Genomic DNA, 26035 nt, shown 5'->3' on the forward strand with positions numbered 1-26035 from the left:
GTTCTTGGTAGTGTTCAACTCCACTGAAAATCAGCTCTAGACACCTAATTTCTATTAGCAGGAATTGTCTAAATTTTGGAAACTTCACCTACTGCAAAGACTATGTTGCTCATTAAAAATTATGTATTTATCCCATTGTCTATCCTGAAAGATTTTTCCTGGGTAGTAAATTTTGATACTTCTTAACTCTACACAAAATTAAGGCAATCCTCAATATCATTACCATTATAATATTTGAAATTCTTAATAATTAAACACATTTATCTGAAAATGTTTCTGGTTTCAATCCAGAGGAATATGTCAATGCAGAAGTATTATCTGTTGGGTTGTTGGGCAGCAGACTGTACCTGCTTTATTTCTTTGAGAGGCTGAAAGGAAGGATTGATCTGAATTTTGTTTAATCCCACAAGGCAGTTTGCAGGTGCAGCTGCAGGCTGAGACACCTGCCACTGAAGTGTTGGTGTTGGGCCTTTATTTATCTTCAGCCTTTCCTACTCATTAACCTAATATTTTATTTCCTGCTTGAAACAGATGCTTATGGGGAATATATTGCAAGTGTCTGGCTCTCTAGTGAATTGCTGATCACCTGAAACAGACAGGAATGCACCTAAATCCACTTGTGAGGAAAACTGTTCATCTATGGGAAGTTGGAAAACATGCTTAATGCTTACTCAGTGTGATTACACGGAGAATGGAGAGCCAGCACTTTACTGCACATGGTCTAAATGTGAATGACAAATTAGGAATGTTATTAACCTACCACAAAGTTCAGGCATCAAACTGGAAGTCTTACAGAAACTAAGGTTTTAGAAAGACACCACACTTTTTTTTAAACCTATTAATGTATTTGTGAGACAGTAAGCTGGTTTTTGTCCTGGAAATCTGTGGATGCTGAAAAGCTTGAGGCAGAGAAATTTTCCAGCTTTTTGCCAGCATCCTGTGAAGGTCTTGCCTTTCTCACGCAGGCTAGCTGAAAACAGTGAAGAGGTTGTTGTAAACGAATTCTTTATCTGCACCTGCAAGCTTGTTATGCAGTATTATTATGGTACATTGGAGAAATATTTAAAAATGGGTGTTGTAGGGTTTTAACCAATCATTCTGGGAGGTGGATAGTCAGAGGACCAATAACTTTACGCCATTCAAGCAAACCAAGTTATATAAACAAGTTTGGAATTAATTAAATAATTCCATTCTTCCTGGACCTGAACTTTATGCTGTTATTCTCGCCGTCCCCGGTACAACAGCGACGTCTGGTGACCTGCTACACATACTACAACTGCACCTGAACCTGCAACTCCAGGACGAACTGAAATGCCGCGCGTCTTTCTCGGAGATACACGCACTCCCCCGGGGATATGGGGAAGGGACCAGCCGAGGCAAGAGCGCTGGCTGTGGAGACAGAACCCTAATCACTGCACCAGGGTATTAGACAAAAACTAAAAAGATGGGACTCAAATCCAGCAAAGAAAGCACGGTACTTTCTGCCCGGAAATCTGTGTTAACGGTCACAGGAGCTAATATATCCGAGGACGCTCTGTGTGAACTGTTACACTGGGCAGTAGAGCATGAGTTCTCGGCAGATCCTGACACTGCATTTAGCCTACAGCTTGGCAACAATTAGGGGATAAGTTAATTCATGAGGTCGTGTACGGAGACAAGAACGTAGTTGGTTTGGTCCCTAGCTGGGGTTCCCTATTTGATATACCACAACGTTGGACAGTGGGAGGAGAAAGAAAAGAATTACCCGGCTCTGAGGGCTCTGAGGGAGAAGGTTCTGAAGGGGACAATGAGCTATCAGAAGGTGGACAGACTCAGGACAGCACGGGCAGAGCATCTCCAGCATCATCTCCGGCACCGCTGGAGCCTGAGAGAGTCGCGGAGACTGCTCAAAGATCCTATCCCTCACCACGTAACTATGTGCCCCCTATCTGTCCCTCTCCACGTGAGTTCGTTATGCTGAAATATCCCTCACCCACGGAACAACTTGCAAAAATAATTGAACAACAGAAAGAGTTGGAGCGTCCCCCACCCTTCGCCCCAGCGGCCCCTCCCTCCTCCGCATCACAGATGGCTGCACTGCAGGACCCGTCATTCCTACAGCCCCTCCATTACCACAAGCAGGCACAGTAGCCGAGATTCTACCACAGGGAGCTGCGCCGCTTCTTTCACCGCAGCTGGGAGCGACGGGGAGCATCATTGCAGCGTCGGTCTCGCCACCACTCGCCCCTCCACAGCCGGCCCTGGCAGCGCTGCTCAAAACGCCCGCGCCGCTTCCACCACAGCCGCGCTCAACAGCCGCATAATGGCGCGGCCACTTGCCCACACAGTGTACAGGTTTTCTTCCACAAATGCGCCCACAGCGCCTGGCTCTCCTGTGCACGTGCTTGCATCCGCGTATCTTCCTGCGCAGGTGCAGACAGCCCAGCCACCAATGGTGGACCTCTTGGCGCAGCATCTTATAGCTCTGCGGGAGGTGTCGCAGCAGCTGGCAGTACTGCCGGAGGTGTTGCTGCAGGTGACTGCTGCCAGACCCGTGCCAGGGCGACCCAGACCAGCGCGGCGGCGGCGACCGCGGAGGCGGCAGCAGCCCCGGAGGCGGTGGCAGAGGGCCCGGCAGCAGTGCCTGCACGGACAGTAGCACTGCCGCAAGTAGATACATCACTACCCTCCACGCAAGTGTCTACAGCCTCTGCCGCTATGCCGTCCTCTGGCAGGGCGCCTGTACCCTGCCAGCCTTCTTCATCCGCATTGAAGCCATCGGAAATACCTCTGCCTGATGATGCAAGCAGTGATACAGAGGAAACACCTGCTCCACGGCAGAAAACTGAGGTGGCGGCCAGACGCCGGCAACCAGTAAGACGACTGTTCCAGAGCCGCCCTTGGACACTTCCAGAGTGTAAGGTGACTGTGCGTCCAAGAAACTCAAGGCGTTTTTGGGAGGCGGTCAGGTTGTGTGCTCTGGAGGCGGGAGACTGGGATCTAATAGAGAAAGTAGGGATGCCTGAAGATGCAGAGGGAACTGTGCAGGTGCTACAGCACCTCAAGAAGGTGTAACAGTAGATCGAGGCAATAGTGAACCCTCGCAGGGGGTTATCCAAGCCTATCCTATGCAGAAGGCTCTTCCCAACACGGGTCAGTCTGACAAGCATGAGGTTATTGCTTGGAGGGTGGTGCAGGATTTACAATCCAAAGTGGTACAATATGGGCTCAGTTCTCCTGAAGTCATGCAGATTATTCGAGTGCTGAATACTGATCTGCTTTCTCCATTCAATATTAAGCATTTAGGTCAGGTGTTATTCCAACCTGTGCAATTTACAGTTTTTGAGAGCAACTGGAGAAGGATGGCTGAAAAGACTTCAGCTCAAAATATGCAGTTGCCTCCAAATGATCCCAAGTATGGAGTTGGAGTAGATGCTCTTATGGGAGCTAATTTCTTTCCTAATCCCGATCTCCAAGCTACCTGTCATCCTCAGGTCCTTGAACAGGCTCAAAGGATTGGTATGAGAGCTCTATTAAAAAGCATAGACATGGCTACTCCTAAAACACGATATGTGAAAATATCTCAGGGGCAGAAAGAGCAATTTTTATCCTTTGTGGAAAAAATTGCTGCAGCCCTTGAGAAGCAGGTCGAAGATGAGACATTAAGGCAGATGTTGTGCAAACAATTAGCAAGAGATAATGCTAATGATGAGCATAGAAAGATCATAGATGCTTTGCCAGGGGCCCCTACATTAACAGAAATGGTCGAAGCCTGCTCTAAGGTAGGGTCTGGGGATCATAAAATGTCTGCTTTGGCTGCAGTTCTGCAGCCTGTTCAAGTAAATCCTGATCGTGGACAAAGGAAGCCTGAGGTTGAGGGCAAGTGGAAACAGGCTAGAACAGAAGCAAAAAGAGAACAAGGGAGGTGCCCACTGTGAGAGATGCGATAGGTCAGGTCATTATGCAAAATACTGTGAATCTATGTACCATGCCAATGGTCAGCTTTTGACAGGCTCAGGAAATGTGAACAGGAGCGCAAGGGGGAGCTGCGCTCCGACACAAATGCTTCCCTAGGGCATGGCACCAACACAGGCCTACTCAGCCAGCTTAGAGGCAGCACCCAGGGATCAGCCAGGGTAGACGTGTGTTGCTGCCTGCTCCGAGCTGCTCCCCAAGACAAGCCAGGACTTGCCTCTGCCATGTGCTCTGAATTCCTTTGTTCCAAGCGCGGGCAAAACCAAATGTAACTCAAACTCCTTAGCAGTGTCTGCGGGTCCACCCCCAGTTCTCCCCTTTCCCCTCCTCCGAATAAAAGAAGGACCCAAGAGGGGGCCCGCCCTCTTTGGCTTTGCATTCCTTCTGCAAACATCTGCGTGTCTATGTCTTTTATTGAAAGCAGGACATAAGCTGAGAGCTATATTTCTCCCTCTTTGCTTCTACTAGCAGTATTAGCTTTGCAGCTACTATTTGCTGCTTTTAGAGCCACTGAAATGCTAGATTGCCTGTGCTACCTCTCTAGGCTGTTCGAGGCTTTCTAAGGCATTGAACTACGAGCACTAGCCAGTAAAAAGCTGTGAGTATTCCACAGATGTGCACACCACAGCAACAGTCATCTTAGAATCCTGTTGTGTTTATAAAGGTTCCCTTGGATGCATTTGGACCCCTAGTCAGGGATTCAGTGCACTGCTTGTGGGAAGATCTAGTGTCACCCTTCAAGGGATCTTTCTACACCCAGGAGTCATTGATGCTGACTTTACAGGCCAGATTTGTGCTATTTGTGCTATGGTTTCCACACCCATCCCCCCCGTCACAATCCCTGAAAAGACTCACATTGCTCAGCTTGTGCTTTTTAAGTCATGTCTTCCCAGGACAGAACAACAAAGTCGTGGAGATGGCAGCTTTGGATCTACGGAACTTCCGCGGATCCTCTGGACTGTAGACATCTCCAGCCAAAAGCCACAGATGATGTGTACCCTAATACTGCCAAATGCCCATCCACCCCAGATCCGGGGCCGAGGTTTGATCAACACAGGCGCTGATGTGACAATCATCTCCTTCTCTGCGTGGCCTCCTTCATGGCCTTTAGCCCCTGTGGGGTCGGCTATTGCAGGGTTGGGAGGAACCACACAGAGCTATTTAAGCGAACAATCTGTAGTGGTAAAAACACAAAGGGACAGATCACTACAGTTCAGCCCTATGTCACTGCAGCTCCGCTTAACCTCTGGGGGCAGGATGTATTGGCAGCCTGGGAGGTACGGATTGGGACACATTTCTGATGGGGGTCACTGTGCGGAAGGGCGCACAGTATCCTACACTGCCTTTGCAGTGGCTAGTAAACAGACTGATCTGGGAATCGCAGTGGCCCCTACCAAAAGAGAAATTAGTCACCCCTCGTAAGTTGCTTCAAGAACAATTACAATAGGGACACATTGATCCTTCTGCTAGTCCCTGGAATACCCCTGTTTTTGTAATTAAGAAAAAATCAGGGAAGTGGAGATTGGTGCAGGATCTCCGAAAAATCAATGCAGTGATGGAAAGCATGGGGTCATTGCAGCCTGGTATGCCCTCACCCACCATGATCCCAACAGGGTGGGAAATTCTGATCATTGATTTGAAGAATTGCTTTTTCACAATTCCTTTGCACCCTAATGACAAACAAAAATTTGCTTTTACTATGCCTGCAGTTAACAATGCCGAACCTGTGAAGAGGTATCAATGGAAGGTTCTTCCTCAGGGCGTGAAGAACAGCCCGACTGTCTGCCAATGGTATGTCACTCAAGCTTTGCTCGGAGTCTGTGAACAGTTTCCTGAGGCATACTCCTACCATTTTATGGATGATATCCTGGTGGCAGCATCCACCCAGGATGAGCTGCTGAGGATACAGCCTCTGCTGTTCGCTGCTCTGCATTCTTATGGATTGCAAGTGGCTCCAGAGAAAGTTCAACAGCATCATCCTTGGAAATATTTAGGAGTCAAAATTTTGTATCAAACTATACAACACCGAGAGGTGCAATTCTCAGATACTATTAAAACCCTGAATGATGCTCAGAAATTGCTAGGTGTCATCAATTGGTTATTTCCTTGCTTAGGACAACACAACTTTCCCAGCTTTTTAATCTTTTAAAGGGGGACCCCGAGTTGAATTCACCTCAGAAACTGACTTCTGAAGCGTGCTGGAGGAGGTTCAACAGGCTGTTTCTGCTCATCAGGTTTATCGAGTGGATCCCTCCATTGATATCACTGTTTTCATTACCACTCCAGATTTTCACCCTACAGGTATCATTGGTCGGTGGAATAAACAATGACCCAACCCTTTGCATATCCTATAATGGGTCTTTTTGCCTCATCAGCCGAAAAAGACAACACCCACATTGTTTGAATTGATCACTTGTTTGATAATCAAATGCCGCCAACGGTGTTTGCAATTAATGGCAGCAGATCCTGCAACAGTTGTTCTTCCAGTACAGCAGGAGCACTTTGAGTGGAGCTTTACCAACAGTGCTCATTTGCAAAGTGCACTGCAGAACTTTTTGGGGCAGATTGCTTATCATCTGCCCAGACATAAATCTTCTTTGCAGTTGGCAAAATCGACCAGCTTCACCTTGCAGCCAAAAAATAGTCAGGTGCCAGTGCAAGGACCCACCATCTTCACTGATAGGTCCGGAAAAACGGGGAGAGCCATTGTTACCTGGAAGGAGGTATATGAGTGGCAGGTGCTGGAAAGCCACGAGTCAGGCTCTGCCCAGCTGGTTGAACTGAGGGCTGTTGCCATGGCTTTTCAGCAGTTCTCTCAGGTACTTTTGAATTTGGCCACTGATTCTGCTTATGTAGCAGATATAACCCAACGCTTAGATTGTTCACTTTTGAAGGAAGTCAATAATGCAGCTCTGTTTTCATTATTGAAAACTTTATGGTGTGCAATTCAAGCTCGAGTTCACCCGTATTACATTCTGCATATTCGAAGCTACACCAATTTGCCAGGTTTCATAACAGAAGGTAATGCCAGGGCTGACATGCTAGCTCAGCCTGTGTGGGTAGGGCCTCAACCTGACAAAATTGCCCAAGCCGAGGCATTGCACGGTTTTTTCCATCAAAGTGCACATACCCTGCAGAAGCAGTTTCACTTAACGCCAGCTGAGGCTCGTGACATTGTCAGCGTTTGTGCTGATTGTCACGGAGTCACTGCACTTTTGCCATCGGGGGAAAACCCCAGAAGCCTAAAAGCCTTACAGCTTTGGCAAACAGATGTAACACACATTCCTGAATTTGGCTGATTTAAGTATGTGCACGTGTCTATTGACACTTTCTCCTCAGCTATGGGGGTGTCTGCTCATACTGGAGAGAAAGGTCATGATGTCATTGCCGATTGGAAACTGGCTTTTGCGATCCTGGGCATGCCTTCTTCTGTGAAAACTGATAAATGGCCCTACCTACGTCTCGCAGAAGACACGGCCATTTTTACACCTATGGGGTGTGAACCATATTTTGGGTATTCCACATTCTCCTACTGGCCAAGCCATTGTTGAACGCGCTCACAGCACCTTGAAGAGTGTTTTGGAGAACCAAAAAGGGGAATGCATGGAGAAACCCCACAGAGTCAACGAGAAAAAGCTTTATATACAATTAATCATCTTACAGTGCCACCAAATTTAAATAATCCTGTTATTTTGAATCATTTTCTTTCATTGCAGTCTTCAGGCGAGAAGCACCTGCCCCGAGCGAAAGTCTGGGTACGGCATCTACTCACAAGTGGGAAGGCCCATGTAAGCTTATTGCTTGGGGTCGTGGGTGTGCTTGCATTTCCAGAGATACTGGGGTACGGTGGCTACCTGCAAGATGCATTCACCCTGACCAGCGACACCAGAAGCAGAATGGGGCCAACAGGCAACCTCCAAATGATGACCAGACAAATGCAGGTCATCATGGAATGATCCTTCGAATGATGACCGAGATGTCGATCATCAGTCGGATGGTCCTTCTACAAGCAGAGAATGAACTTTAAGTTTTCTGTTTGTTATGGAGTCAGAATGTTAAAGCCCTTAAGGCTATTTAGAATTAATAACTGATGTAGAATTGCGTTTGTTAGATGTATCTCCCATGGCACTGCTAGAGAATCTCTCTGCCCACTTTAAATCAGTATCTGATTTGGATTCAGTTTGGTAACAGCCATTACCAAACAGATCCCTTATGCTGTGTTTGTTCTCCTTGCTGCAAGGGATCCCACAGAGGATTACAAACGCTAACTTTTTGGTCTTAAAAAGGGGAATTGTGGATGTTGAAAAGCTTGAGGCAGAGAAATTTTCCAGCTTTTTGCCAGCATCCTGTGAAAGTCCTGCCTTTCTCACACAGGCTAGCTGAACACAGTGAAGAGGTTTTTGTAAATGAATTCTTTATCTGCACCTGCAAGCTTGTTATGCAGTATTATTATGGTACATTGGAGAAATATTTAAAAATGGGTGTTGTAGGGTTTTAACCAATCGTTCTGGAAGGTGGATGGTCAGAGGACCAATAACTTTACGCCATTCAAGCAAACCAAGTTATATAAACAAGTTTGGAATTAATTAAATAATTCCATTCTTCCTGGACCTGAACTTTATGTCATTATACTCACCGTCCCCGGTACAACAGCGACACAAATCTAAAATTTGTCTGTTTCTCCCAAGAGAATCAGGTTGCCTAGGAAAGTGGTATTATACTCTGTTGGGTTTGTATGGCCAGTGTTTGGTATTGGGAAGGGGAGACTGCAGGGGTGTAGATACAAAAATGCTGCTAGCAAGGATTTTCTTGCTATTTTCTAAGTCCGTGAGAGACTTTTCTCTCACGCAGAAGAGGTAGCAGGGAATGTAAACAACCAAGCCACCTGCAACCTTGAACAGTCTTGTTTATGGTATAGTAGAAAAATATTTTGACAATGGATGTTTTAGGATTTTGGCCAATCACCCCCAAGGGGTGGCTGGTCCTTTGTCCAATTAGACTATGAAGAAAAAAGTCTATAAAAGAGTTTGTAAAATAATTAAATAAATCAATCTTGCTGCACAATTCCTGCCTGCTGGATCTCTCCTCCTCCTCCCTATGGCTGCAGGACACGGTGATATACCCTAGGACCCAGGCCAGCAGTAGTACAGGGGTGGCTTCTTTGAGGAGCTGCTAGAAGCTTCCCCTTTGTCTGACAGAGCTAATGCCAGCCAGCTCCAGGACAGACCTGCCTCTGGCAAAGGCTAAGCCAATCAGGAATGCTTGTAACACCCTTGTGATAAGACATTCAATAAGGGAAAAAGCTATTGCACTGATGTAATTGCATCCAGAGAAGAACAGAGTAAGAACATGTGGGAGCACCAGCTCTGCAGACACCCAGGTCAGTGAGAAGGACAGGGAGGAGATGCTCCAGGTGCCAGACTTGAAATTCCTCTGCAGCCCATGGAGATCCATGGCAATGCAGAGATCCACCGGCAGTGTGTGGAGGAGTATTACCGTTGGTGATGGGGTCAGTGGCTCTGACCCAGGAAGAGGTGACCGGTCCGGGGAGATGGTCCCGAAAAGAATTGCCTTCCCGAGGCCCGGTGTCTTCCCTCAGCTGCTGGCTAGGAGGGCCCTTGCAGAGGCTGTCAGCTCTTTAGTGATTGTCAGCTCGTGATTTCAGCTCAGCTCTGCAGGGCAGCCTCCAGGCCAAGCCAGACCAGAGAGAGAGACGAGAGGCTCGTGTGGCTGGTTCCACACGGAAGGTAGCTTTATTGTTGTTCCGTACTCCAGCAAAGGGGAAAGCCAGGGACGACAGCTCTCTCTGTCACAGGGGCAGTGGGATAGCTTTTATAGGGATACAGGGGATGGGTAAAGGCCAATGGGTTACAAAGGATCTGCATAGGGTCTCCTAAAGGATTGTGGGTCTGTCTTTTCTCGCCGTGACTAAAGAAGTGGTTGCCTTCCCAGGGAGTCCTGCTGGGCGATTACACAATCTCAGCAGACATCCCTCCAGGGCAGGGGCTGGGCATACCCCACAGAGGAGCCTCACACCAGACCAGGTGGATGCCTGAGAGGAGTCTGTAAATCTATGGGAAGCCTGTGAACCTATGGGAAGCCTGGCTCCTGGCAGGGACATGCAGACCCATGGAGAGAAGACCCCTTGCTGCAGCAGGCTGTGCCTGAAAGACTGCACCCTATGGAAAGGGACCCACACTGGAGCAGTTCATGAAAACTGTAGTTTGTGGAGAACTGTCTCCTGTGGGAGCAACCCCGTGCTGGGCAGGGGGAGGACTCCTCTACCTGCGCAGCAGCAAAAATGTGTGATGTGCTGACCATAACCCCCATTTCTCGTCTCCCTGAGTTGCTGGGGTTGAGGTGGTAGAACCTGAGAAAGAGAGAAGGGTGGCAGGAAGGTGTTTTTAAGAATTGTTTACTTCTCATTATCCTGCTCTGATTTTGATTGTTATTAAATTCAGTAATTTCCCCAAGTGAGTCTGTTTTACCCATGATGGGCATTGGTGAGTGGCCTCTCCCTTCTTCATCTAAACTCATGAACCCTGTCCAGTCATGGAGGGGAGTGATAAGAGTGGGTTTGGTGGGTGCCTGGCATCCAGCCAGCGTCAAACTATCCCATATACCTTGATGCAAACCTGTTTGGTGTGACTGTTGTCCTTGCAAGCTGTAAGAGCACTTGTGATTTCAACATTTCATAGGTTTTGACACTTCATGGAAAGCATTCAAGGAAATAGGTTGGACATGGGCTTGGAAGGGTCATTAAAACCAGTCAAATTGACATTAATGTTTGCAATGAGTATTCATGAATATTTTTTGGTTTTGCTCAGCTATATTTCAAACAGATTAATTTGTACTTGAGATCTTAGTCTGTCACCATCTACCACAATAGATAAAAAGAAGTGAATCTGTCTTAGCAGGGTTAAAGCTTAAGCTAACAGGGTAAACAGCTCTGTATCATGTTGTGACTGCAATAAATGTGTTTATTCTCTCCTCAGCTTTAACAATTACCATTTTGCCCTTGCTGACAGTGGTTTACTTGCTTAGACTGAGAAAACACCTGCTTTTTTTTCATGAGTTTTCTATACAACGGCTCTGTGCAGAGACTTTAATATAATAATCTTAAGTGCATAGACTTGAAAGTTTTTTTTGAAGGAAATATGACATCGTTACTGTGGAGTATAAAAAGGTGTTAGAAAACTCTGCTCAGCAATACTGAAGATGTCATGCCTTTTGTAAAGGAAGTCAATCAGACTTGACTTAATGTGCATGTTCTGTATAAAATGTCTACATATATTCTTTCTCTGTTTAATCTGAAATAAGTCGAATTGACTTGGAAATAAAATAGAATTTATTATTTACACTATTGAAGTAATCAAAATAATACATTATATGTATATTTATTTATATATGAATATATATGTTTGTGAAAATATGTTCCACTTGCATTTCTTCCACCAGTCATATACAGCCATATGTCCTTACAGTCCATTTCATTAAGATGTAAGTATATTTGCCACAAGTATGTATGCATACTTAATAATCAGAACGTCTTAAAATTAAATTTTTATTTTATTTTTTCTCCAAATATCTTTTTACTTCTGTCACTTCTTTTATTTCTTGTAATAAGATTAGGGCTTGAAATTTGTGTTGGGTTGACTTTGGCTGGGGTGCATGCTTTGGCTATAGTTCACCAGGGACAAATTGTCTGCACAGCTTAGGAGCAGAAACACTGTGGGATCTTGGAAGTCTCTCTAAGGGAGACACGAAACAAAGGATGTAGTGGCATAAAGGTGCTGTTGTCTTGCTCTGTAGAAATCAGTGTAGAAATGAATCAAAGGATGGAGCAACACAGTGGTGGTGTGGTTTTGCTCCATAAAAAACAATCCAGCTGATGGAAATTAAACCAAAGGAATGATCCAGATGGCAAACCTGAACTTTGCTTCATTAACTCAAAAATGCACATTACTTTTCATGCCTTGCATATGCTAATGACTAAATTCACTCAAACTCCACCCAAATGTGAAATTATATCAACTGTTACTTTACCTTTTCCCTTCCCTAGAAGAAAATAATATAAATATAGTTTAAGCAGGGAAAGAGATCAGCGAAGATGCCAGAGAAGAAACTTCTGGAATCCATTAATAGACTGAGCCTGCCTTCTCCCCCCAGGGATGCCTGTTAGGTAAGAAACATATTCTGTGTGTGCTGAGTGATTATCTTGAGCTAGCTTTCATTGGTGATTAGATTTGTCTGTATTTCACTTCCAACTCATTCTTGCAGTCAGTATACTGTCAACTACCAGGCCATCTCTGAACTTTAACCTGTCACAGTCTTCTGTTATCGCTGTATTTGTTAATAAAGTGTGTTATTCCATAAACTGTTTAGCATGAGTCCTTCAAGGACACTAGCAGTGGCTAGCAGCATGTTACATACTTGACAAAATTGACTAAGAGTGGGGACACTGTCAGTGGTGACCCTGAATGTGTGGGTCAAACCTCTGTGGGCTGTTTAGTATGGTCCTGCCTTGGTTTGAAAGATAGGTGTCTGCCAAGGAAGGCAGAAACAGAACATGTTTCTGTTGGAACAGAAAATGTGATCCCCTTCCTTCCAAATCATTATAACTCCAAAATCACAGAGCTTTCAGGCAAAGATGTGGGAAAAGGAATAACAGTTCTTTACTAGTATGTATGTGTGTAACAAGGCAAACAAGCAACAACAACAGCAGCAACAACAAACAGAACGCAGTAGCAGCCTTGTCTCGGCTGTCAGGCACCTTCCCCTTGGGTGCAGTTCCGCTCACCGCCGGCAGGGGCGCTGGTGGCTCCGGGCCGGGCAGGGCGGGTGCGGTGATTCCCCCGCGCCTGCAGGGGGCGCTGTGGCGCGAGTTCAGTCACTTCCGCACGTGGTGATGGCGGCACAGGCGGTGGGAGAGAAAAGGGGCATCTTTATGAACCCCCAGGGGCAGCTGATCCCAGTGCCCCTCTAGATGGCAGAATGGGCTATAGCAGGAACCTCGGAGCAGTGGCTGGAACGGCAGAGGCGGGCACACTGGGGGTAGCAAACAAAAACGTAGAAAACAAAAAAATGCAGAAATTCCGTAGCTGTAGCAAGAGCCGCAGGGTGTCCTGGCAGGCATGGAGTGTTGGGTTACAGTGTAACGAAAAACCTGGAGCAATGGCAGAAAACCCGCGCGGCTGGGCAGCAGCAGCTGGGATCCAGAATGCAGCCAGGAGAGGCTCCCTGGGAGGGGCTCAGGGCTCAGGGTTTTCCCCGGGGCACCTGAGTGGATGGTGAGGGTCCTTTCCAGTGAGGTACGGTGTTAATGAGGTCCCAGTGCAACGGCTGCTCTTACAAGGAGAGCCTCACTCACAGTAGAAGGAAATAGGAGACAGAACTCCTGAATGGTGACAGTGACTGCAGCCTGTCTCCCCTCCAATCCCAAGAGCAAGAGAGACCGAGGAGCTGAGCCCAGCCCCTCATCCCCCAGCCAAAATCCCGTAGTATCTCTGCCCTTCCTAAGAGAAAACTCCTCATATACCAGAGTGCAGCCAGCTGCACTCGTCCCGCTCCCCGATCTCTCAAAAGAGATCTTTTGTTCTCTTAAGTATTGGCCGTTATCATCTCTTAGCAACAAATGGGGAAAATTCCCTGAGAGAAAGGAAAAAAAAAGAAAAATCCAAACTTCCAACAGTTCCCATAATGGGGCACTGAGCGGGTGCTTCCCTCTCACTTCCCTGGGGGTGTTGACAGAATGATCAAATATAAAGGGTTCAAAGAAGACCCCCCCCTTTCATATGATACTTGATGTTTTGCAATATCATGGTTGTTAATCTTTTTATTTTCCTTTTATTTTTGGTTTTGACAAAATTAAATTTTTCAATTAAAAAAAGTTTTAAAAACATTCTCATTCTGCTCTAATAAATTTAAACATATCCCTCATTAACTACTGTACTATTTTTCAGTTTCACTAGTGAATCTAAGTGTGACCAACATATTTTGTATTAAAATTTTGCAACTCCAGAGTTTCTGCTCCTAAAATGGTCACTAGAACTTCTTGATGGTATTGGTGTTGTCATTCTAATACATCAAAATGAATTAAGGTTACGGGTTCTATACAGCTCACTACATCATAAACAATAATACAAATAATTTGGGAGATTTTTGTAATCTACTAAGAGCAAAAGTCTGAACAACTGTAATATCCAGCATAAAATAAACATCAAGGAGAGGATATCATGAATGGTGACCTAATTCAAATTAACAGACTGCCTAAAAGTTCCAAGAACTGTGTAAGAAATCAGTTTGCAGTACTTTCACATGAGATTGCTTGGTATTAAAGTTGCAGAGTCATTTTAGCAATACTAAATTCTAAAAACCTAAGAAAATAATCTACTAAGAATATTCCCTTTCCTATCTTTAAAACACTGGGTTATTCAAAGGAGGTAGTTTCTGACTTCTTATCTAACTCAAAATAACAGGTAGAAGAGACACAGAGAACTTAATTTAAAATGAGCTGTAGTTGCTGTAGCAACTGATCCTTTATTTTTTTTCATTGAGACAGAAGCAGTTGAATATATTAAGTATGCCACAGAATAAATAAATAGTGGAGAAAACATGTTTTTAATGGAGAATGATTTTGATATAATAAGGAATACCTCTTGTCAATGATTCCTTAAGCTGATATAATATTTTATTTAATTTTTTTAAATTATGATATTTAATTTAGAAAAAACACACTACAGAAAAGTCAAATCAAGTTATTTTTCTGATTTGAAAAACACTTCCAAGGTTCTGCTGAGGAGATTGTTTGAATTTTATAAGAACTGGTTTTTTTCTGAGAGGTAAAAATGAACTGTAAATGTACTTTGAAAGGAAGGGCATAAATGGAGATAATATTACAAATGGAAAGGGCTGTTTGCACTCTTGCCTGCATATAGTCCCATAAAACCTCAGAAGTACCAAGTCACCCAAATTTGTCGAATTGATATGTTGTCCAAATTGATGGGATGCTACCTAAATTTGAAAAAATTAACAAGCTGTTAACATGAAAATATATTCTGCACAAAATAGTAACCTTCTTTTTCGAGTTGTCACAGAGAATTGCTATGTTGATTTTATTTAGTCTAATTAGCTTCTTTGGGCTTAGTGCATATATAATACTTCTTCTTGCTACAAACTTACACAGCAGAAGCAACCACTCAGTCTTTTCCAGGCATTTCTATGAAGAAGCAGCATGGGTGTATTTCCATTACCTTCCTACGGTCTTCCCCTTTTCATTCTTCTTTAAAAGAATGCAGTAGTTGACACTAAATAACCAATATTTTGACTTTCCAGGTTATTTCTTTCACTATCAATGTAATACACCATGGTGTAAGACCACAGTACATTTTCTGCAAACATTCTTCCACTTCAAAAGTAGAGCTTGATTTGAGTGTACTCATAACCCTGTTGTGTTCACTAGCTGTGAAATACTGAAATGCCTGATAGCTAGCTGCATAAATGCCAGTAAAAAGAAATTGTTAAGGTTGGCTGCTTCAAGATACCCATACAAGAAATTTTACATTATACATTTGATTTTAAAATTGACAGGTTTGCTCTTTGGGCTGTGCTGATGCATTGTGCTTATAGCGTCCTGTCCAAGACCTGATAAAGTAAAATGACATGTTGAGTCCATGTGTTTCATATGAATTAATAATTTCAGTTAATAGCCTGTACCACATAAAATTTTCTCTGCTGAAATGTATGCAAAACTTACAGGAGCAACCAACCTGAATGTTCTTCAGTCCCTTCCTGAGCAATATGCAAATCAGAAAAAAAGCCCCCCATTGGTACTTCTGCTGCCAGTTAGACAGAGGGAGCATTTAATATTTCCTCTTGTGCTTTACACAGGTCTTTGTTTGCTCTGTGGCTGGTGTGGGATGGAATCAGCAACAGTTGAGTATCCAGGATTCTTCTCAGGTGGTGTTTGTTCAAACCCAGATCCAGTGAAAAGTGCTGCTCATGTTCTCTATTTCATGCAAAGCTTCTTCTGCACTTTATTTAGCAGGTAGGTGTGAAAGATACATACTAATTTGGGTTATAGTAGAAGGGCAATTAAAAATGCAAAGGAAGTTAGTTGACTTAAAACCAGAAAGATACGACAACTAATGTTTTTAATTGCAATGGAGAAATATGGGTATGAAAAGAAGAATTGTTGAGACATTCTCAATGTGAAGTTGTCGCGGGTTCGGTTTGTAACCGGGCAGAAACACCAATTTAGTGTAGTGGTTTGGTCTAAAATACTCATTACTGTTTATCTTCTGTGAGATAAGAATTAGGAGAAATGCAAAGCAGGCACCAAACTTGAAAGAATAGAAAGAAGTTTATTAACAGACCTAAAAGAAGGGGAAAAAAAAAATTATACCACCTTCAGAACTCTCCTCCTCCCTCCACCTTCCTCCCTTCTCCCACTGACAATGTGAAAAGACAACCCTTGAGATGTTCAGTCTGTTTACCACTGCCATAATAACCTTGTTCAGTCCATTTAGAAAGAGAAGTCTCTTCTTGCTCATGCTATGAAAACATTATCACAACGAGACAGCCACCCACTTCCAAATATTGTTCAGTCCATTTAGGAAGAGGAGTCTCTCTGCCTGCATGTGAGTCCCTTCCCCCGACTTGTTCAAGGTCACACACAGATAGCAATTGGTTTTCCCGCGTTCGAGGGTCCACTCTTGAAGTGTTTTGGGGTACAATTTTAAGGTTGAGCCATTCAGAAACAAAAACAGAGGCCCTTCTCCTTCCCTGGGAGCAAAGGGTCTTCCTCATCTTCATCATTAGGACTATCTCTGGGAGCATCAAGGAGGTTTTCTCCTTTCCCATTCGGAGCAAAAGTCCTCATCTGGTTCATCTCTAGGGACTGAGGTTTTCTCCTTTCCCGTTTGGAGCAAAAGTCCTCATCTGGTCCATCTCTCCCTGTCCAAACTTCTCATGAAATTACAGCTGCGTCAGCATCTGCCTATCTCAGCGCAGGTGCTTTTGCTTATGAGTTGAACACTCCACCCCCCATATCTTCATGAAATTACAACAGGATACTCTGATATATCATAGCTTCACAACAGAATTTCAGCTTTAAGCATCTCCTCTCTCTCTTCCCTCAGGTTTTCAGCTCTTCACAGCACTAAAAGGGTTAATCTCACCTCAGCCTTGCAGCTGGAATTTTTCTCATCGCAGTGGAGAGGGGGGGAGAGCCGAGCCGCTCCGGCTGCCCACGGCAAGGCAGTGGGGGGGGTTCCACGGCTGGAACAGGTCCATCGGCTCCAGGATGGCCGTGGCCCGGCCCGGCCTGGCCCAAGCAGGGCCTGGGCTGGGCCCGCTGGCCCCCACTCGGGGCCCACAGCCACCTGTCCCAGCGCCGGAAACGAGAGAGAGCTTGGGGGGGGAGGTTTGCCTGTTCTTAAATGTGGATCACAGAGGCGGTCACAACTTTAAGTGGCTTATAGAATTGTCCATATTCAAACTGGCCAGGTGATAGGTTCTGTCAGGTCCCAGAGGAAGCTGTAAGCACCCCTTAGCAAGGACATCGCTTCCAGGACTATGCTTGCTAACCTATGACAGAAGTTTAGGTTGAATAAACCTTTGTTAGAAAGCTACCAACCTTGTGATTTCACTGTATGGGAATGTAGGATTTTCAAAAGTATACAGACTGATTTGAATGCCTTAATATTGGGGGTTTTTTGCACCTTCAGTGTGGAATAAATTTGTAGGTAATGGTGTGATTCTGACATACCTTTTTGGCATTCAGCAGTTGCCACAAGAAAACGGCACGTACATAGTAAGGTGCATAGATAGTAAAGGTCAAAATAAATGATGATGTGGGTTGAAAGTAATTGAAAAAAAGCCTAACAGCATTTATATTGCTCAAAAAACCTATCTCAAAAACTCCTGAATATAATCTAAGAAGCAAATGCTCTTTCTATTTGCAGTTCTTTAAAGGTATTCCCTTCTTCTGCAAATAAAAATCATATGCAGCATTCTATAAGTTAATATCTCCAGTCCTGTGTCATTACACATGCTACTGTCAGGGTGATCTAGTGTTTATTTGCATAATGAAGTTTCAGACATCCAAGTAAAGATTTTTAAGGTGCCTTGTGGAGTTTGTCAAAAAGCTTAGACATCAAAAACCCTGTAAAAAACTGGAGAATGAAGCACTTAATTGAGGCAGGGACCCTCAAAATTTCACAGAGCAGCTTTGAAATTCTGAGCCTTTCACTTTGTTGGAAGAAAGATGCGGGGCTTGATTCAGTTACTCATTTTTGATCTGAAAAATATATTGCTGGGGAACCGGCAATCCCACTGAGGTAAGACATTACAATTGCAATGCTGTGTGGATGATAAATCTCTCCTTACACCTTCAGAAACCTTTTTGACATATTATTTTGCATATTGTATGTTCCACTCTCTGCAGCAAATCAACATGGAGAGAAAAGAATTTATGAAAAAGCTCTTCATAAAACATTCTTACTACTCATTCACACTTATTCTAGAATCCTTTATTTGGACTCCACTGCTAAGAAAAGTTTTGTACTGAGAACTGAGGGGCACAAATTATTTCACAGAAGTCAGCTTCTCTTCAGATTTAGAAAAAATTATTTGTGTCTGAAATGCTCAAATTAAAAGACATTTACTATGGTATTGGATTGTGTCCGGACAGTTCTTGAATATCTCCAGTGAGGGAGACTCAACAACCTCTCTGGACAATCTGTGCCAGTGCTTGGTCACAGGCACAGTAAAGAAATTCTTTCTCACACTCAGGTAGAACTTCCTGCGTTCCAGTTTCTGTCCATCTGGAAAGGTTAGGTCAGATAGCAGAGACAAGAGCTTTCATGGCTTTCTAAATAGATTCCAAATAAGTAATTGTGTGTTTCAGCATTGTTGGATCATCTACATCTGTCTTGGGGTGACTTTATGATGTGTATCCCATAATCGCTGCCCTATGCCCAGAAATTAATTTTTGTACCTCTCTATGCCTTTAAACTGAGCCTGAGAGGGGGAAGGAAAAACTGAGCAAAACTTTTTCAGAGCAGTTTGCAGCTTGTTCAAGGTCACACAGAGATAGAGACTTTTTTTTTTCAGCTGCAGCAGGAGAGCGAGAGGGAAGGGAAGCATGCAGCTTGCTTTTCTTTCCAGCCAGCTTTCGGCAGTTTTTTTTCCTCAGCTCCTTTTCCTTTGGAGAGTTGAACTTTTGTTTTCCTGGGACTTCAGGTTTTTTCCTTTTCTCTCTGCTGGACTGTTTCAACATCAGAATACAACAGGAGGAATTTCCACCGAGGCCTTGGCCCTGGAGGCGGGTCCACCACCCTGTCCCAGCTCCAAGGAGGGGGAGAGAGAGATCTATGGAAGGACTCTGAAATTTTCCCAGGTTTCTCTCAGCAGATCGAGAGGTTTCATTATTTGGCATCATTATTCTTTTCCTGTGGGTTTGTTAAATAAATAGTTTTTATCTCTTTCACTTTCCTTTGAGGAAAATTTTTTCCCAAACCTGGTGGGGGGGAGGGTGGTTGTGACCTGCCTTCTCTCAGAGGATATATTTCTAAATTTGGCCAAACCGGTACAGACCTTTACATTGATGCCTTTTCCTGGTCTTAAAATCAAGAGTCATACACGGTTAGAAGGGGAAAAGGGATTTTACCTTGGTATTTATTTTAAGGATCCTTAGGTGCACACGTCCAGGTCATATGCACTGAAATGCACCCCGCCAAATGCCCCCCCCAAAGTATCGGGTATAACATTATAGGTTTTACTAATTAGCATATCTATCAAAGATTCCCCAATGAGAGGCTCGAGTGAGCCCCCCTCCCCAAGGAGCCTTCTCCTGGATGGTTCTATCTTAGTTTACAGAATGTGTTCTGGAGAGGACCTTGGGGTTTGGGGCACACTGATGCCTAGCTATGAAGCTTCTAAAATGTTTAGTCTCTCAGCTTGACAAACAAGTCCAAGAATGTAGGCCAAAAGCACTAAGAATACAGAAGTTGCAAAAAAGGTATAAAGGGGTATAAAAGAAAAGGCAAAAAATCTTCATGGCATCAATATGAGGTCCTTAAAGCAGCTGAAAAAGGGACAATCCTGTGGACAGAGAATACCAGGGCTGATTTAAACAGCTGAAACATTCCTTGATGTCAGCCCCAGCTCTGGGACTGCCAGACTTGACTAAACCTTTTGAACTCATGAGTGACTGAATGTTGCTCTGGGGGTACTGAAACAGCACCTTGGAGACGGGCGAAGAGCTGTGGCCTATTTTTCAAAACAACTAGACAATATAGCCCAGGGTTGGCCAGGATGCTTGAAAGCTGTGGCAGCAACAGTCCTTCTGATACAGGAGGCCAGTAAATTCACCCTTGGGCAGCACATTGTCGTGTATGTACCCCATGCAGTGGTAAGTGCTGGAGCAAAAGGGGGGACACTGGCTCTGCCCTAGCAGGATGCTCAAATACCAATCTGTGTTATTAGAACAGGATGATGTTACTCTAAAGACAACTTTTGTGGTAAACCCTGCGATGTTTTTATCATCCACGTTACCTGACAGTGTGCCTGAGCATGATTGTTTGCAGACAATAGAGGAAACTTATTCCAGCAGACCAGACCTGAGAGGTGTTCCTTTGAAGGATCCAGACTGGGAATTGTACACTGATGGGAGCAGCTTCATGAAAAATGGTAGGAGGATGACTGGTTACACCGTAACCACCTCAGATAAAATCATTGAGGCAAAAGCCTTGCCTCCAGATGTATCATCACAGAAAGCTGAACTCATTGCACTAACGAGAGCTCTAGAACTGAGCGAGGGGAAGAAGGTGAACATATAGACTGATTCCAAATATGCCTTCGGTGTTGTTCATGCCCACGGAGCTATTTAGAAGGAACATGGCCTGCTGACTGCTCAAGGTAATGAGGTTAAGCATGCTAAACAGATTCTTGCACTTTTACAGAGCATTTGGAAGCCTACCAAAATGGCTATCATGCATTGCAAGGGTCATCAAAAAGGGAAAACAGCCCCTGAACTGGAAATCGTTTTGCTGATGAAACAGCAAGGGGGATTGCAGAAAAAGGCATTTTTGCAGTGGTACCATAAAAAGAGATAGATTTGTCATCATTTACCCAAAAATACGATCAGAGGGATCACAAATAATTAAGTTCCTTAAGGCTGAAATCAAAGAAGGTGGGTGGGCTGTTATCCTGGTAGGACAAGTTGTAGTTCTACCCCTGATCCTTCGGGAAATAGCCCAACGAGAACATGAAAATACCCATTGAGGAACAGAAATCTTTTAAAACATTTGAGGAAAGTAGTAATAGGGAGAGGGATGACTGATAATTGTATAATCTGTAACAAGCAAGTGTGAAACCTGCTGTAAAAACAACCCTGACACAAGCAAGAGAGTTGTGTTAGGAGTGACAAAAGCAGGAGATCTCCTGGGAGATTACTGGCAAATAGATTTTGCTGAGATGCCACGCAAAGAGGGATGCAGGTATATACTGGTACTGGTTGACACCTTCAGTGGATGGCCTGAGGTGTCGCCCTGTCGCACCAACACAGCAAAAGAAGTAGTGAGAGCTTTGCTCAATCATATAATACCAAGATTTGGGGTTCCTTTGGGAATGTCATCAGATAGGGGACCACATTTTGTTGCAACAGTGGTTGGGGAAGTTAGCAGGATTTTGAGACTTACCTGGGACCTGCACACACCATACAGGCCCCAGGCAAGTGGCAAAGTTGAACGCATGAACGGGACCCTCAAAACCCAGATTTGCAAGATTTGTCAAGAGACATCCATGATCTGGGTTCAATCCCTGCCCATAGCCTTGCTGAGAGTCCGCATACAGCCAAGGCGAAGGGACAACATCAGTCCCTATGAAATATTATATGGCAGGCCATACCAGGTTCCACATATCCCCGGGGCAAATTCATATGAGAGGTAAAAATGATTTGCAAAAGTATTTAATGGCTCTGAGTTCTGCTTTGCAGAAGCTCCAAAGATTCATTGTGTTATCCAAACCAATAGGATTGGACACAGCTGCTCATTCATTCCAGCCTGGATACTGGGTCTACATCAAGTGGTGGGACAGCGACCCCTTGCAAGCCAAGTGGAAGGGACCATTCCAAGTTTTGCTGACCACTTCTACTGCGGTCAAGGTTGCTGGCAAGGGACCGTGGATTCACTACTCCAGGGTGAAGAAAGCTTCTGCTCCTGAAATCACCAAGAAGACAGAGACTGATACAAATCAGAAAAATGCAGTTTAAACTGTTTTTTACATGTTTGCTGTTTGCCCAACTGGTAACCATGATTCAGGGTTCACCCCATGATTTGCATAAGACTGCGATCTAAAATGTGTCCAAGGTTCTTATGTGGACCAAAGTGGGAGAATTAAGAAAGATTTAGATGAAATTCGGAAAAGAACTCAAATTCTACATGAAGTAGCTTCTAGAAATAACATCTAAAATTTTGATCATATTTTTGATACCCTCGCCTCATGGTTACCAAACTGGGCCTGGGTAAATAAATATTCATCACAGCTGTAATTGTAGTTATTTTCTGTGTAATTGCCTGTGGAGCAGCCAGTTGTGTAAACCGGTTCTGCGGGTAAAAAATAGAGCAGAGTAGAGACTAGACAAGGTAGTTTTGTTAGTCTCTAAAAGGGAGGAAATGATGCCTTGCATTGCCTTGCCATGTTTGAGGCAGTGTGATGTAATCAATCTGCCAGGCTTCCCCATACTTGTATTTGGACCACCGCCCACCATACCACAGGGGCTTCAACCCACTTGGCCTGCTTGATCGCAGCGCATGTCTCACAGTCATGGATCACCTGGGAGATACTGTCCATGGTTAGATCCACCCCTCGATCTCGTGCCCACCTATAGGTGGCATCTCTGCCTTGATGACCTGAGGCATCATGGGCCCATCAAGCTAAGAACAACTCTCCTTTATGTTTCCAATCTAAGTCTATCTGTGACACTTCTATCTTTGCAGCCTGATCTACCTGCTTGTTGTTTTGGTGTTCCTCATTAGCCCTACTCGTGGGCCCATGATGCCTCAGGTCATCAAGGCAGAGATGCCACCTATAGGTGGGCACGAGATCGAGGGGTGGATCTAACCATGGACAGTATCTCCCAGGTGATCCATGACTGTGAGACATGCGCTGCGTTCTGTAGGTACAAAAATGCTGTTAGTGAGGATCTTCTTGTTATTTTTCTAAGTCCGTGAGAGACTTTTCTCTCTCACAGAAGAGGTAGCAGGGAATGTAAACAACCAAGCCACCTGCAACCTTGGAAAGTCTTGTTTATGGTATAGTAGAAAATATTTTGATAATGGATGTTTTAGGATTTTGGCCAATCACCCCCAAGGGGTGGCTGGTCCTTTGTCCAATTAGACTATGAAGAAAAAAGTCTATAAAAGAGTTTGTAAAATAATTAAATAAATCAATCTTGCTGCACAATTCCTGTCTGCTGGATCTTCTTCTCCTCCTCCTCCCTATAGCTGCGGGACACGGTGATATACTGTAGGAACCAGGCCTGCGGTAATAGTATAGCACTTTTAAATCTGACAAAAAAAGAAAGGGGTGAGTACAGAAAGGGACAGGACTATGTTTCATTCTAGCTATTTAGCAGGAATACCATCTAGTTTGTTCATCTGTGTAGATGCCACCTGCAAAGATGAATAGAGATTTGTCACTATTGAGAAGGTCACGAAACACATACACTCTGCCCCGAGTAACGGCAAAAAGCATGTTTATTATTTACACTTCTTCTATACACTTTCTTAGCTACATGTTCATTGGCTGTTATTTTCCTACCGTACTATACTATTGGTTGTCTATAGTGTACACACATTCTGTGCTAAACATTGGCCAGTATCCTCACTTTTGCAGCTGTTACAACTTCTTTCTGTTGTTTATCTTCTTGCTTCTGCAATTCTCACAGCTACAAACTGATTGTATCAAGGGAAACGTCTGCAAGGTCTTCAGACCAGCTGTTGGTTCCCACAGAGATTCCACCTGTCATTTCAAATTCAAAATAAGCAGGTGTATAGGAAGATTGACATAAATCAAGCAGAAGGCTGTGGAAGACTGTAGAGGGATTTATTTCTTAGCTTATTAAAATGGCATCTAGCATACCAGTAATCAATCTATAATCCAACAGGGATCAAGCACCTAAGTTAATGCATTTATTTGGGGCGCATAGTAGGATTAATTCAGAATCACCATTTCAATGATTTAACATGCAATTTCCAAACCACCTGGAAGGATCCTGAGACATTCATAAATTTATTTCTTTTTAAAGCTTAAGAGCAAATGTCAGCATACTATTATAGGCTATTCAAGTCAATATGCAATTCACTTTAAGTAACAGTTTTATCAGACTGTGTAAAGATTGCTTATTAATCAAAGGTATATTAACCTATAAACAAAATGCAAATGTATAATATGTTTGCATTTTATATTTTGGATTTTTAAGAAAGCCAAAATTAAAATTAGAAAATTGATTTGTGTAGATTATACGTACTTCCAAAGAGAATATTAGTCTTCAGAAATATCACCTACTCTTGAAGATTGTAAATATTTGAAGATTGATATTTCTTATGACTTTATTAAATTTACTTAATAAAGTCAGACCAACAGTACCACACTTATAAAAACTGTATTAACGGACTCACAGGGTACAGTGGGAATATATTTGAAAGTAGTTGCCTGAAGCTCTGAGCTCTACAAGTGAACTCAAATGCTACCTACTGACCAAACTGACAGAAGATCTCTTTTTGCTTGTATGAAGGGCATCATCATCCTATTGTACCACATGTAGATCTCAGAAGAAAATTCACAAATTCTTCAGACAATAACCCTTAAAGTGAAAAGTACTAGATTCCACTTGCCAGCATCAACCAAACTCCATATTTAATGTAGTCACTGTCAGAAGGGGCAGGGAATGAGGTGTGAAGGAAAATAGGAAACATATTTCACTGTTGTAACAACAATTTTGAAAATAAAATAACTAATTACACTGAACTCCAATTTTAAAGGAAAATGTACTAATGATGGCACTGTAAAGATGTTCTCACAAGTTTGTCCACTCAGATGACAGATGCACCTTAGGTCACTTCTACAGACCAGTTTTCATAAATGTCTTTTTACAGGTTCTGTCAGCATTTTAAAGGTGAGAATCTTGCTGCAGTGGTTTAAAACATAACTCAAGCTCTTTATGCTAGCTTTCTGCCAGACACAAAGCACAAATGCCTGCCTGCACTGCCACCATGCCAATTCACTGTCCAGCAGTGCCAGTAAAACCTGACGATGCTGCCCTCCAATGGATTCACGCTGACACATGCTGGGAAGCACTGGCAGTACAGTCCTGAGAACCAGCTACCTGTAGTCATGGAGTCTCTCGTTTCTGTGGACAGAAATGTGTTCATGACATGTGACACTCAGAATTGCAAAGGACCCCGAAGAGTTCAATTTAAAATTCTCACTTCGTTTTAACATGCTTTTGCCATCTAGCTCCCTGTTATTTCTGACCCTTAACCTAGCCTCCCAGAAAACAAAATCAAGCAATACAAAACCCACGCACATTAAAAGCAAATTATCTCAGAGTCTAGCTAAAGGTGATAGAATCAAATTTACTTGTCAGGAAAGAGAAATTGCTTTCACTAATCATACATGAAGAAAAAGCCTTACTTTTCCTACTACTTGAAAGTTTTAAGTTATGCTAAATTTAATTAACAAGTTTTAGCCCATTGCAAAATATTAGTTTCCCCTTTTTATGTTTTTGTGATCTACAATGCACGTCTCCTATGCTACTGTATGAGGATTTGTAGGAAAGTAGCTGTGTTATTCCTTTACTGTGGTTAGTTGGTTGATTGCTATTATGGACTTGTAGTTTTTTTACTTTTTCATTACAAATAATTGACAGATAAGTGACATCCTGGATGCATGCATGGAATCACAGAGTCATAGAATATCTCAGGTTAGAAGACACCCATAAAGATCATTGGATCCAACTCCTTGCTCCCTGTAGGACTGCCTAAAACTAAACCATAAGTATATAAACTTGTCTGAA

At 43.6% G+C, this 26035-nt stretch overlaps 1 protein-coding gene across 1 annotated transcript; it reads left to right on the plus strand.

Annotated features, from left to right (window-relative positions):
- The first annotated feature begins 1786 nt into the window (after positions 1-1786).
- LOC120411545 (angiomotin-like) lies at positions 1787-8804 on the plus strand. Its single transcript, XM_039567592.1, has 4 exons — positions 1787-1942; positions 2131-2896; positions 5664-5745; positions 7671-8804. Exons 1-4 carry the CDS (start codon positions 1787-1789, stop codon positions 7744-7746), a joined length of 1080 nt encoding a protein of 359 aa, XP_039423526.1. The 3' UTR covers positions 7747-8804.
- Positions 8805-26035: the final 17231 nt, after the last annotated feature.

This window comes from Corvus cornix, chromosome Z, assembly GCF_000738735.6.
Source record: "Corvus cornix cornix isolate S_Up_H32 chromosome Z, ASM73873v5, whole genome shotgun sequence".
NCBI lineage: Eukaryota > Metazoa > Chordata > Aves > Passeriformes > Corvidae > Corvus > Corvus cornix.

Bases quoted from the DNA above. Each gene is read 5' to 3' on its own strand.
- LOC120411545 (XM_039567592.1), top strand. From the start codon at position 1,787: ATGAGCTATCAGAAGGTGGACAGACTCAGGACAGCACGGGCAGAGCAT. The intron at 1,943-2,130 runs GTGAGTTCGTTA...CAGGCACAGTAG, and splicing joins CCCTATCTGTCCCTCTCCAC to CCGAGATTCTACCACAGGGA. The intron at 5,746-7,670 runs GTATGTCACTCA...CTTTCATTGCAG, and splicing joins AGCCCGACTGTCTGCCAATG to TCTTCAGGCGAGAAGCACCT.